At 42.6% G+C, this 12,905-nt stretch overlaps 1 protein-coding gene across 2 annotated transcripts in view; it reads right to left on the bottom strand.

The window, feature by feature from the left end:
* Nucleotides 1–12,905, bottom strand: part of FRY (FRY microtubule binding protein) — a 211,660-nt gene that overhangs the window by 134,208 nt on the left and 64,547 nt on the right. For both annotated transcript variants that reach the window (XM_064172809.1, XM_064172802.1), the window contains exon 3: nucleotides 2,330–2,383. In XM_064172809.1, coding sequence (XP_064028879.1) covers nucleotides 2,330–2,383 — 54 coding nt within the window. The remainder of the gene's footprint in view (nucleotides 1–2,329; nucleotides 2,384–12,905) is intronic.

The raw sequence follows: 12,905 nt of genomic DNA, 5'->3' as shown, positions 1-12,905 counted from the left end.
CAGTTGTGTGAGTCATCCCACCATGTTTCTGTGATGGTGACAACATCTTAGATTTCCTCTTGTACTAAGACTTCCAGCTCCTCTTGCTTATTATGCACACATTGGTGTGCCTACACTTGCTGAACTTCATACAATTCATACAATTGAAGATAAAAAAAACCCTTACATGGTTCGACTTAAAAACCCATGCCCTACTACTTGGATCTTGGTGTCATGAGAAATCCTGACACCAGGATCACTGTTTTCCAAGCCTGAATAGTTTGTTTTGAAAATTTCAAGTAGCTGCAGCCAAGCTTTTTTTGGCAGGATATCTAAGACAGTCTCAGCTCTGTATTTTTCTGTCAACTCTACACACAGGTAGGACTCTAGATATGTAGTTATGAGGAGATACAGAAGTTATACATAATGAAATTTGCCTTAGTTTTTGTCTGTATGTGATCTTCTCCCCCTAGCATCCATAGTAAATTGATCCAGTAGGAAAGAGATGGTTGTTTCACTCTAGGAAGCATTCACTGATCTCATTAATTGTTCAATTTTCTGCCTGCTTATCAATAACTAAGAGAAGCATAAGTCTTCTAATTCTTCCATGTAAAGAACCACTATTCTCTTAACCATGAACATCAAATCAAACCAAGGCCACCCAATACGTGTTTGTTTAACAAACTGCAGGAAAAGCATCCCAAGGTTTGCATATGGGTGGCTAAAGTTGTTTTTCTTTCCCATTTACGTGTGACACTGTTACCACAGGAAGTAAAAAAAATGTATAAAATTGATGTCATAACACCACCAAAAAATTCTTTAGGCAGCTAGGGAGTAATCACAAAGCAGCCTCCTTTCACCTACACTGTCTGCCTGCCCTATGGGGTCTCTGTGGTCAGCAAGGTCAATAGAGAGACATCCAGCACAACGCAGAAGCCCTGGTGTTCACCTCCTGCTCTGAATAGCCCTCTGGGCAGGGTACCTCTCCTAAAAGGGCAGCTACAGAACGACCTACAGAGCAGCACTTTGTCAAGCTAAAATTAAGAAGTGTGCCTTTACAAATGCCAGTGGGGTCTCACAAGACATCTTTGTTCCTGGTGCAACCTCCCAGAAAATATATTAAACGTGTTATATTCATCTGAGGTTCTGAAGTCCTACTCATACCTATCTCTTCTCTCCAGATTAAGCTAATCAATATGCTACCTGCAGCTTTAGCCACAGCTGCTTTCAGAGTCACTGCTGTTGCTGATATTTCTGGTATGTCCTTCTGTTCTGTAGTTGTGGCACTGCAAGCAGCAGGTGTTGGCAGCCATGGAGTTAGTGGCAACGCTGACAGCAATGGCAGGTGAGGCAGAGGAGCAGCAAATACCTTTGTTGCTTACGTTACACCTTGAGTTTATCGCTCCTCTTTCTTGGGTGTAAGTTTTGAGAGTTTTGGCGTGTTTTATACAACTTAAAACTCTTTAATACCTAACTTTCCTTATTTCAACAGGTTACTTAGGTAGAAATTTTTCTAGGTGCCTTTTTCTTTTATTTATTTTCTTTTAACCTGCCATCAAAATCTAAATATCTTACAGCACCACTAAAAAGTGTGTACATTGCTGTTGGCTTCCTTTTTATACTAGCTCCATTTCTCTTATATCATTAATTTATTAATCTAATGAGAGATATACATTTTATTAATTACAATATTACCATTTTATTAAATCTAATTAATGATACAAATTCTGTTTTAGCATTTAATTATTTCCCCCTGCCACTTTTCTCTAATTATTATTTATCTTGTACAAAGGCATTTATCCTGGCAACTTAACTTATGCTTAATTTTAATTATAACAGGTTGGCTCAGTTATAATTAAAATTATAACTGAGCCAACCTGTTATAATTAAAATTAAGCATAAGTTAAGTGTCAAGTGCAGCATACATTAAGTCATGCTGGATCACAGCTAGAGAGAAAAAACAGAGTAATGCCACTGACATTGATTCTACAGGCACTCATATTAACCATAAGAGAAAGCCCATAAAAGAAAGACTAGGGGGTATCCACTCACTTGAAAAAAAAGATACTTCTTAAAGACACAAAGTTGTTTTAGAAACCTCCACCAGAAGAAATGCTCAGGAAACAACACATATGTCTGTAAAAAGTGAGAATTTCTACGGAAAAAAAAAATTGATCTTGAAAATAATGGGAAATTCCTCCTGATTTTAAACCAAGAATGCTCACATAAAGCACTGGAGTACATTGAGAGATACTGTTTTTGCAGTATACAATGACAGTGCAAAGGCTGCCTTCCAAGTGCATGCCTTATAGCCTAAGGAACAGAAATAATGTAATTTCAGCTGTCTTACTTGATCAAACTGTGGGTCTTCTCCTCGTTGCAGAGATTTGGTCAGTGGCTTCTCCTAGAAGAAAATATATTAAACATGTATTAAGATCAGTATTATGCTATATGCTATCAACTCTACTATTATTTTTGTTAAGGTTTTACTCACATAATTTCCCTCCTGAGCAGTTTCCTGATGGACATATTGTTTGTTTCATATACAAACAGTACTTCAGTACACATATGACCTAGTACTGACAGTGTCTTTAGAGTCTTTCCAAGGAAGAAAAGCATTAACTCTTTGTTACACCTGAGTTACTTGGTGCTCACACAGGTGATAAATCCTTTCAGAATCCTAAAAAGCACCTGTCATTTCCTGTAATAAATAACCAAGGAGCTCTATTTAGCTATAGGATGTACCTTCTTCTTGTATACTACTGGGCAAAGCAAACACGTCCATAGACACAGTATGTCATGAGCCTACCAAAAGAAAGGTGATACTAGAAGAATAAGATACTAGAGAGTCAATTTTAAAGGAAGGTAATTGTGGAAAAATGACTGCTTTACTCAAAAAGAAAACAAACAAACAAACAAAACCCCAAAAATCCAAACAAGGACATCTCCAAAGTAGAGAAGGGAAAGCCACAGAGAACTGCCCAATGCAGAAAGAGACCCTAGTTGTGAAGATGCATTCACCTGTATGGCTTTTTGGACAAAAAGACTCAGTTAACTGAGGTATGCAGAAATGCATAGTCAGATATTCTAGATATATGCAATGGTGTACAATCCATGAATCTCCTAAACCACACTGGAAATAGACAACATATGAAGGCAGATGACAGTCTGAGAAACATGTCAATATCACCTTTACAATTCTGCACTGAATAGTACTACTGTTGCTGGTGTCTGAAATGTGCCAGAGACTTATTCTTCTGTAAATCATGCATCTTTCCCACAGCTGCCAGATTTGGGCACTCCCACCAGCTCAGCATGAGATTTTCTGTTCAGCTTTCAGCAAACTATCACACTCATCAGCATCTGTTAATGTATCAGGCAAAATACCATCACTGCCAGGGGATGTGAGATGCAAACCAAAGAAATCTCTAAAGCTGCTGAGATAATGGAGTGGAGAGACTTAAAGCAGTTCAAAGATTTCTATTATTTAATGTTTCTCTCTGAAGAAAATGTTGCCCAGTATAATCTGCTGACTGATTTTGAAATTAATTATGCTGATCCACTCATAATGCCAGCTGGCAAGGTGGCTGGCTGCATGGTGATCACAGTATCCCCTGACTACCCACCAAATAGAAGCATCAACAAAATGTTTTCTAGTGAATCACTGATTTATACAGGACAGTCATCAGTATCTTTACTGTTATCTCTGATGTCTAAAGTGACTCCTCTAGGTTTCCTTAAGGATATGACAACTATTAATTAGAACTTTATGACAGATTATTTGTAATGAACAGATACAGCAAAACCTTGTAGCCAGAAACCGACACAGGAGACTACCCCACCCGCAGTCCTCCTCTTCAATCAGTAACTCCCCACTACCCCACCTAATTGTGTCTCCTGGGAGGACAATACTTCTTTTGTCTGCTGCTGCACACTGAAGAGGACAGCAGATGATCCTTCAAAGGCAGTGTTCAATTTATTTACAAGGAAAAAAGGGTTCTTATGGCGCTAAGAATTAGTGCTGTGTATGAAACAACCCAACACACAATCATCTTTCAACTAAACTTCTGATTCTGTTATGGAAAGCTTGGCATTAGTACAGAGTTTTCTTAAGGTCTCTCTCAGTCGAAAGGCGCTTGGCAGGCAGAAGCTTTGTGTTCCCGTGCCCAACACTGTAATATTTGGCTTTCACCATAGTACCTAAAATCCTGCAGAACTGCATTCAGTGTTTCAGGCAGAAATGAGGTGTGCGATTCCTTGTCACGCTTGTCTGTAAGGTGGACACAATTGAACAAGACAAAACATCTGCTAGGAAGCCAGGTCTGGAACTGCTATCCCGAAAATGCCCTCACGGCCCCATTATCTGTCTCTGGAAGCACACGTACCTCACAAACACTTCAGTTCCTGAGTCTGACATCCCTCAGGGCCTGCACTTCGGAGTTTGTCAAGATCCCTCTATTTTGACAAGGCAATACCACTCATCTTCTGCTCTCTCACAGGTGACCAGGGCTCCCCCAGCCATCGTGTATTCACATAAATATTCATGCAAAATTCATGCGTGTATAGGGTTAACACCCCAGGGGGAGTAACCCTGAGCCTGACCCTAGGGGTCTTGTCCCCTCCCCAGGGGTGGGCCACACTCCAGGTGATGGTTACCCACTCCCCCCACTTCCTGCCCTATAAAAGAGAGGAGCTTCCTGCTCCTCCCTCTTTTTCTTCGCCCCCTCTCAACACACACACTCACACTGCATACCAGCACACCACATGGCAGCCACGAGGCAGAGACACCATCACATTGCTTGGGTTGTATCCATCCCTTGTTGTATTTTGCTGGTTTCCCTTCCTTATCCTTTGTAAACTCCCCTACCTCCAATACCTTTTCTAAGTTGCTGTTAAACTTTTCCTTTTTAACTTCCAAATCGAGTGAGATTGATTTATTTGGGTGTGCTTACCTTTCTCTCTCTCCCCATCTTTGGGAAAGGAGGGGGAAGAGGGGAGGGCACTCTATAAATTCTATAAATTGTCATTGGGTCTATTAAATTAATTAGTCTCTGGGAGCCTGCATTTGAACCCAAGACAATATGCCATGAACAGACTGCAGCCCTGAGATGGAGACTAGCCAAGGATAGCTATGAAAAGCCTAGAAGGCTTCTGCTGCCATAACTTCTCCATGTCTGCAACTTAAGGGCTTTAAGTGAAGCCTTTTTCTTCCCTTCACCCCATCCAGCATCTATTGCTATTCCTGCTGTTTCTCTCCTCATGCTCTTGTGAGGCAGCAGCTGCTACAGCTGCCTCTGCTGCTTCTTCATCCCTGTTTGGGTTGCTGCTGTTGCATTTCCCTTGACTTTTTCCACTACCAACAACTCTGCCTGCAGTGACTGCAGCAATGGCTCAGTCCTGCTGGACCCGAGCTGACCCTGTGAAGCCTGTCTTTGCACACATCTCATCCTGCTCTGGGAGCAGGGTGCCCATGTCAGAGCAACTCCCTGTACCCTAGCAGCGAATGGCAATAACCACAGAAAAATATATCTGAGGCCTGCAGATTTGGGAAAACTAACAGTAGAAGTTAGTTATTACTAACGATGGTTTATGAATAGATAATGAACTGAATAAAGATGAATGGCCAGATACAAATATGACTTTGGTATTGAAGAGCCCTAGATATAAAGCAGTGACTGCTTGCATGGTGAGAGTAACAAGTGACTTATGTCAGAAAGGCCTCAAAATTCAAAGACAGCTTCAGCTACATGCATGTGCTTCCAGTGTCCTTCCATAACAGCACTTTTCTTTTATGCAATAGGGGTTTTTTTTGCCTACTGCAAACACCTGCATATTCTGAGCAGGGAGGTCATTCTGCCCCTGTACTCTGCACTGGTTAGAACACACCTTGAGTACTGTGTTCAGTTCTGGGCCCCCCAGTTTAGGAGGGACATTGAGATGCTTGAGCGTGTCCAGAGAAGGGCAACGAGGCTGGTGAGAGGCCTTGAGCACAGCCCTACGAGGAGAGGCTGAGGGAGCTGGGATTGTTTAGCCTGGAGAAGAGGAGGCTCAGGGGTGACCTTATTGCTGTCTACAACTACCTGAGGGGTGGTTGTGGCCAGGAGGAGGTTGCTCTCTTCTCTCAGGTGGCCAGCACCAGAACGAGAGGACACAGCCTCAGGCTGTGCCAGGGGAAATTTAGGCTTGAGGTGAGGAGAAAGTTCTTCACTGAGAGAGTCATTGGACACTGGAATGGGCTGCCCGGGGAGGTGGTGGAGTCGCCGTCCCTGGGGCTGTTCAAGGCAGGATTGGATGTGGCACTTGGTGCCATGGTCTAGCCTTGAGCTCTGTGGTAAAAGGTTGGACTTGATGATCTATGAGGTTTCTTCCAACCTTGGTGATACTGTGATACTGTGATACTGTGTGATACTGTGATACCTTGTTCTAGTACTCTTAAGAATCTTAACATTTAATTATATGTAAAATTTTCACAGTATCACAGTATCACCAAGGTTGGAAGAGACCTCACAGATCACTGTATCACTGCTACAGCAGCTACTACATAAAATATATTTATACTCATGGTAGACATTTTCATTATACACCACAGGTTCAGGACTGGCAAAGTTAAGGTTAAAATGTGTAATAATGTGAAATGGCCACTGAGTAACAGAAATTCACAGCAGTCTACTTACCCTGGAGATACACTTCTTTAAAAGGCTTTTTTAAAAAATCATTTAAATGCTTCCCAGCCCCAAGGTTGTATTTTATTTTTTTTTATTTTCTTGCCTCCCCAGTAAGGAAATGTCAAAGAGGCCATTTTATATTATGAAGTGTAAGTCTGAGTCTCTGTAGCTATAATATACTCTACAGAAACGTCTTCCAAATCTGGGATGAATAGATAGGCTGAATTTGGAGCCAAAGCCTACAACCACAAACCATGAATGAAGTTCTGATTCATCAGAAAGAGCCTGTAACTTTCTCAGCTATAAAATAATCAGAAAACCTCAGAAGAATGGACTCTTAACAACATTTCCATTTTTAATCATTAAGTTAAACATCCTTATTTCTTGTTTGAAGTGCTGCCTTCAATTGTGTATTCCATTCATGCTGTGTCCAGTTCTGGGCTCCTCAATTTAACAAGGACATTGAGATGCTTGAGCATGTCCAGAGAAGGGCGACAAGGCTGGTGAGAGGCCTTGAGCACAGCCCTATGAGGAGAGGCTGAGGGAGCTGCGATTGTTTAGCCTGGAGAAGAGGAGGCTCAGGGGTGACCTCATTGATGTCTACAACTATGTGAAGGGTGGTTGTAGCCAGGAGGAGGTTGCTCTCTTCTCTCAGGTGGCCAGCACCAGAACAAGAGGACACAGCCTCAGGCTGTGCCAGGGGAAATTTAGGCTGGAGGTGAGGAGAAAGTTCTTCACTGAGAGAGTCATTGGACACTGGAATGGGCTGCCCGGGGAGGTGGTGGAGTCGCCGTCCCTGGGGCTGTTCAAGGCAAGGTTGGACGTGGCACTTGGTGCCATGGTCTAGCCTTGAGCTCCGTGGTAAAGGGTTGGACTTGATGATCTGTGAGGTCTCTTCCAACCTTGGTGATTCTGTGATACTGTGATACTGTGAAATCCTCACAATATGAATACGTATTAGAGATAAGCAGTAAAGGCCAGCAAAAACAATCTTGCATCTAATATTTGAAGCTACCATTTTGTCAATAAAACTATCTAAACTTTTTGCATTACCAATGCTTACAAAATGCTCACCTAAAAATTAATTTCCTTCCCCTGCCTCATCACTGTCATGAAAAACCTTAATAGAATAATAGAGTATGTTGAATATGCAATGACAAATGTATATTTTTACATTTGCATGCATCAACTAAATAAATTATTTATGATTTATCTGAAAAAAAAACCCACATCCAATTTTCCATTCAAGTAGGCACACTGAAGTGGCTCCAAAGACTGTCAGCTACTTTTAATGGTTAATATGTTAATGCTTTTACAGGGCTGCTACACAAATATAATTGGGTAAATTTACACAGGAACAGCTTTTCTTGACCACCTGTCACAGAACTAAGTATTCAGGGAAACATGAAAACAAAAGGATCTTGTTAATGCCTAAGCTTCTCTGTGGTCATCATGTTACAATACCTGGTGCCCCTTAAAGTTATTTCTAACCTCAGTAACCATTAGGCACATAATTCCTACTGAAGTATGACAGTGTACTGTACTACTGTGTTAGTTTGAAGCCAGCTAGAATATTTTGGTGAGAAGAACTAGATAATAGGCTGTGAAAGGAAAACAGTGGTGATGTCTACTCCCCTCAGAGTCTTGCTGAAGAAGAAAGGAAAACATTAGCTAACACTCTTGCCATTTTTGTCGCACTCTGCTTTGGGCTTCTGACTGAGCTGCAGCTCCCTAACCTCACCTTCCACTCACCTTTGCTTCTTAACCTCTTGGCTGAACCTCTATTCTTCTTTAGGACTGGGGTAAGGTTGAGAGGGGCAGGGGGAAGGTGCAGGGGTGGTTGAGAGCCCCTCCTGGGGACTCAGATTTCTGGGAGGGGAGTTGTGTTTCTGTATTACCTTTTACTTTGTATATTTCTGTCTATAACTGTATATACTGTAAATATCTGCTTGTGTATTGTGCCAGCTGTAAATAAATAGCTTCATTTATATTCCCAGAGCTGGCTGAGAATAGTCTGGGTGATTTCTAAAGTGTGTGGGGGCAGGGAACACCCAAACCACCACAACTACTGACTGAGATAAACCCAATCTTTCTATAAGAATATGGAGGATAAAAGGATATTTTGATACACAGTTGCAAACCTTGCATTGCATGCTAAAAAGCAGCCACCTACACTACAGAGTAGTGTACTGAGATGGAAGAGCTATCAAAAAGGAGCAGCAGAAGAATGGACCTTTAATGTAAAATGGAGTAGACATAGGCCACATTCAACTACTGCACCTACAGTATATATAAAAATGCATGTAAGGACAATCACAAGAACAAAAAAACCCCAAGTGTAACACCTTCCTGCTTACAATGAATCATCATGTAAGTGCCCTCCCACCGCAAATCTTTGCCTTATATTCTTTTTGGCAGGAAAGGAAAGCAGCACTTTCTAGGAAAAGGTGTGATCCAAAAATAGCTGTATCAAACATGCTAATTTGTTCATTTTGCCATTTGTTATTTTGTACATACAAAACATAATGCTAACTATTTGGTGCTCAGGTGGTGTGTAAACCATTTTTTCTATCAACTAGGAGAAAATTCCACGCCAATTTGCTACCAAAGGCTGGGCATATGAAACTTTACTCCACAGAAGAGCACCTGCCTTTCAGGAGCAGCTGATCCACCAGAGAGTTGCCTCTGAAAGCGACAGTTTATTTGTCTGGTCTCTGCCTCCACTTTGGCAGTGTGCTCCAGCCTCCTTCCCAGAACTGTCCTACACTGAGTGAGTTTGTGAAGCTGAACTTGCAATTCTTTACTTCTTCTTGCCCACTCAAAAATGGACAGGATAGTCTATGGTTCTAAAATTCTTGGGAACTAATTTTCATCTCTTATTTACTTTTTTTACTATTTGGGAATCCCCACCACCACTCTAGGAAGCCCAGTTAATTTATAACTAAGGAACTAAGAGAACCAAGCATTTTGACTCAAATGCACAATCTCTTTACTCTGGCAGTCCCCTAATCTCTCCCACTTGGAACTTCTATGAAATGGGCAATTAGTGTCCTGTTTTCACAATCTTTCTTTGCAAGTCAGCAGGTTCTCATGCATCAATATATAAATTGCCAGTTCAGCAGACGATAACAAAAGCTTTGATTTCTCTTGCTGCTCTGCTCAGCATCAATTAGCTGCTAGATACCTCTTTCAAGAGACTGTGTCGCTGGCCACATCAAAAGGAGAGTACAATAAACAGAAAAAGGGATTTCCTCTATTAACCTTTGAAATTCGAAGCATACACCAAAAGGAAATTCTGAAGGTAAACATAATAAAAAGGATACAATAAGATAGCTTTGAAAAAACCACCACAACTCTGCATTAAGACAAAATTACAGATTCAAAAAATGTTAAAGAAAATTCTGATGACTATCATCATGCATTCTCTGACAGCTAAGTAAAAAACAATGCTAAATGTACATGGTATCTCATATGGAGAAAAAAAAGCTTATTTCATGTGGAACATGAGCCAGCAGTATGCCCAGGTGGCCAAGAGAGCCAGTGGCATCCTGGCCTGCATCAGGAATGGTGTGGTCAGCAGGAGCAGGGAGGTCATTCTGCCCCTGTACTCTGCACTGGTTAGACCACACCTTGAGTACTGGGTTCAGTTCTGGGCTCCCCAGTTTAGGAGGGACATTGAGATGCTTGAGCGTGTCCAGAGAAGGGCAACGAGGCTGGTGAGAGGCCTTGAGCACAAGCCCTACGAGGAGAGGCTGAGGGAGCTGGGATTGGTTAGCCTGGAGAAGAGGAGGCTCAGGGGTGACCTTATTGCTGTCTACAACTACCTGAGGGGAGGTTGTGGCCAGGAGGAGGTTGCTCTCTTCTCTCAGGTGGCCAGCACCAGAACGAGAGGACACAGCCTCAAGCTATGCCAGGGGAAATTTAAGCTTGAGGTGAGGAGAAAGTTCTTCACTGAGAGAGTCATTGGACACTGGAATGGGCTGCCCGGGGAGGTGGTGGAGTCGCCGTCCCTGGAGCTGTTCAAGGCAGGATTGGACGTGGCACTTGGTGCCATGGTCTAGCCTTGAGCTCTGTGGTAAAGGGTTGGACTTGATGATCTATGAGGTCTCTTCCAACCTTGGTGATACTGTGAAACATATGCAAAAATAGTCTACTACTCCCATAAATTTTTAGTTTAGCAAAGATGGGTCAAAAACCTACTTGTCATTACAGCTACTGCATAAAATAATGGAAGGTGCATGTTTAGAAGACATGCTCAGCATTGTTCAACTTATTCCTTCTTCATTGCAGTTGCTTTTCTTTGTAGCAGTTATTTTGTTCATGGGGAAAAGCTTGTACCCAGTACCACTGTACTGCTGAATACAAGCATGTAAGAAAACATCATTTCAGCTTCGAATAGAAGTTTTCACTCAGTGGCTCTGACTCTCACCTCTCTGGCATCCATGTCATATACTGTTCTGACTTGGTGATAGATTACATCATCACATTAGTTATTACAGGCTAATTTTTGTCTGATTATCACATTCTCTGCAAAAATATCTTTTACCTGTGCTAACAACAAAATTAAAACGTGGGCATTCAGAACTTTTGGTTATGAAAACATTTAATTCTAAGCAACTGGTGTACCAGAAAAAACTGACCAAACAAGACCAAGAAATAGCAAGCTGATTTTCAGAATTAATACTCTACAGAAGTGTAGCAAATTGCAAGCAGCCTGAAGAGAGAAGCAAACCTACTGAGTTAGAGATTGCTTTCCAAGCTCTTAGGTGCACAATGCATATATTAGCACTGCAGCTATCCCACAATAACACGGTATGTAAGAAAACAAAGTCACAAAGACCAAATACCAAAGTTTCCTTCTTTTCCTTACCCTGAGCAAACAACTCAAAAACTCTGACATTCTTAATTGATCAGTAAAAAAATCCCAGACATGCCCTCAACTTATATAATGAATGGTTTAAAAAACTCTCTTGGTTTCGCAGGGACAGAATCTCAGGGCAGCCATAGGCTGCAGGTCATTAGCAGTTCTGTGTCAGCCAGGAAAGTTGACTTGAGTTGGCTCATCCATATGATGGACACTGCATTCATAGTAAGAGAAGTTTGCTGAGGAGAGGGGAGTTTTCTTCTTGAACCATAGAATCAGCCAGGTTGGAAGAGACCTCCAAGATCATCCAGTCCAACCTATCACCCAGCCCTATCCAGTCAACTAGACCATGGCACTAAGTGCCTCATCCAGGCTTTTCCTGAAGACCTCCAGGGACGGTGACTCCACCTCCCTGGGCAGCCCATTCCAATGGCAATCACTCTCTCTGGCAACAACTTCCTCCTAACAGCCAGCCTAGACCTACCATGGCGCAACTTGAGACTGTGTCCCCTTGTTCTATTGCTGGTTGCCTGGGAGAAGAGGCCACCCCCCACCTGGCTACAACCTCCCTTCAGGTACTTGTAGACAGCAATGAGGTCCCCCCTGAGCCTCCTCTTCTCCAGGCTAAACAACCCCAGCTCCCTCAGCCTCTCCTCACAGGGTTTGTGTTCCAGGCCCCTCACCAGCTTTGTTGCCCTTCTCTGGACACGTTCCAGCACCTCAACATCTCTCTTGAATTGAGGGGCCCAGAACTGGACACAGCACTCAAGGTGTGGCCTGACCAGTGCTGAGTACAGGGCAAGAATAACCTCCCTTGTCCTACTGGCCACACTGTTCCTGATCCAGGCCAGGATGCCATTGGCTCTCTTGGCCACCTGGGCACACTGCTGGCTCATCTTCAGCTACTCTCTACCAGTACTCCTAGGTCTTCTTCTTCCTGGCTGCTTTCCAGCCACTCAGTCCCCCGCCTGTAGCTCTGCTTGGGGTTGTTTTGGGCCCATGTGTAGAACTCTGCACTTGGCCTTGTTAAATCTCATCCCATTGGTCTCTGCCACCCATCCAGCCTGTCTAGGTCCCTCTGCAGGGCTCTCCTACCTTCCAACAGATTAACACCTGCTCCTAGCTTCTCTCCACCCTGCTCGTCTTTCTTCTCCTGCTCTTGGAGATTGCCCTCTTGGATATTTTGACTGTTGCACCTTTGCTGGAATGGGTATAACTTATCTACTTTCTATTGACATTAATTTGGCTATTTAATGAAATGTGTTTCCATTTCAACCTGTGGGTCTTCTCTCTTTTTTCTAATTCACTGATAAAACACTGGTCATTGGGTGATAGAGTAACTGCTACAGTTTGGCCCCAGATACGGGCTAAAAATAGGCAGTGCTGTTACAGTTATG

Source organism: Pogoniulus pusillus, chromosome 3 (assembly GCF_015220805.1).
Source record: "Pogoniulus pusillus isolate bPogPus1 chromosome 3, bPogPus1.pri, whole genome shotgun sequence".
Taxonomy (NCBI): domain Eukaryota; kingdom Metazoa; phylum Chordata; class Aves; order Piciformes; family Lybiidae; genus Pogoniulus; species Pogoniulus pusillus.
Note: the sequence above shows the minus strand (reverse complement) of the source record. Positions and strands in the feature narration are given on the sequence as shown.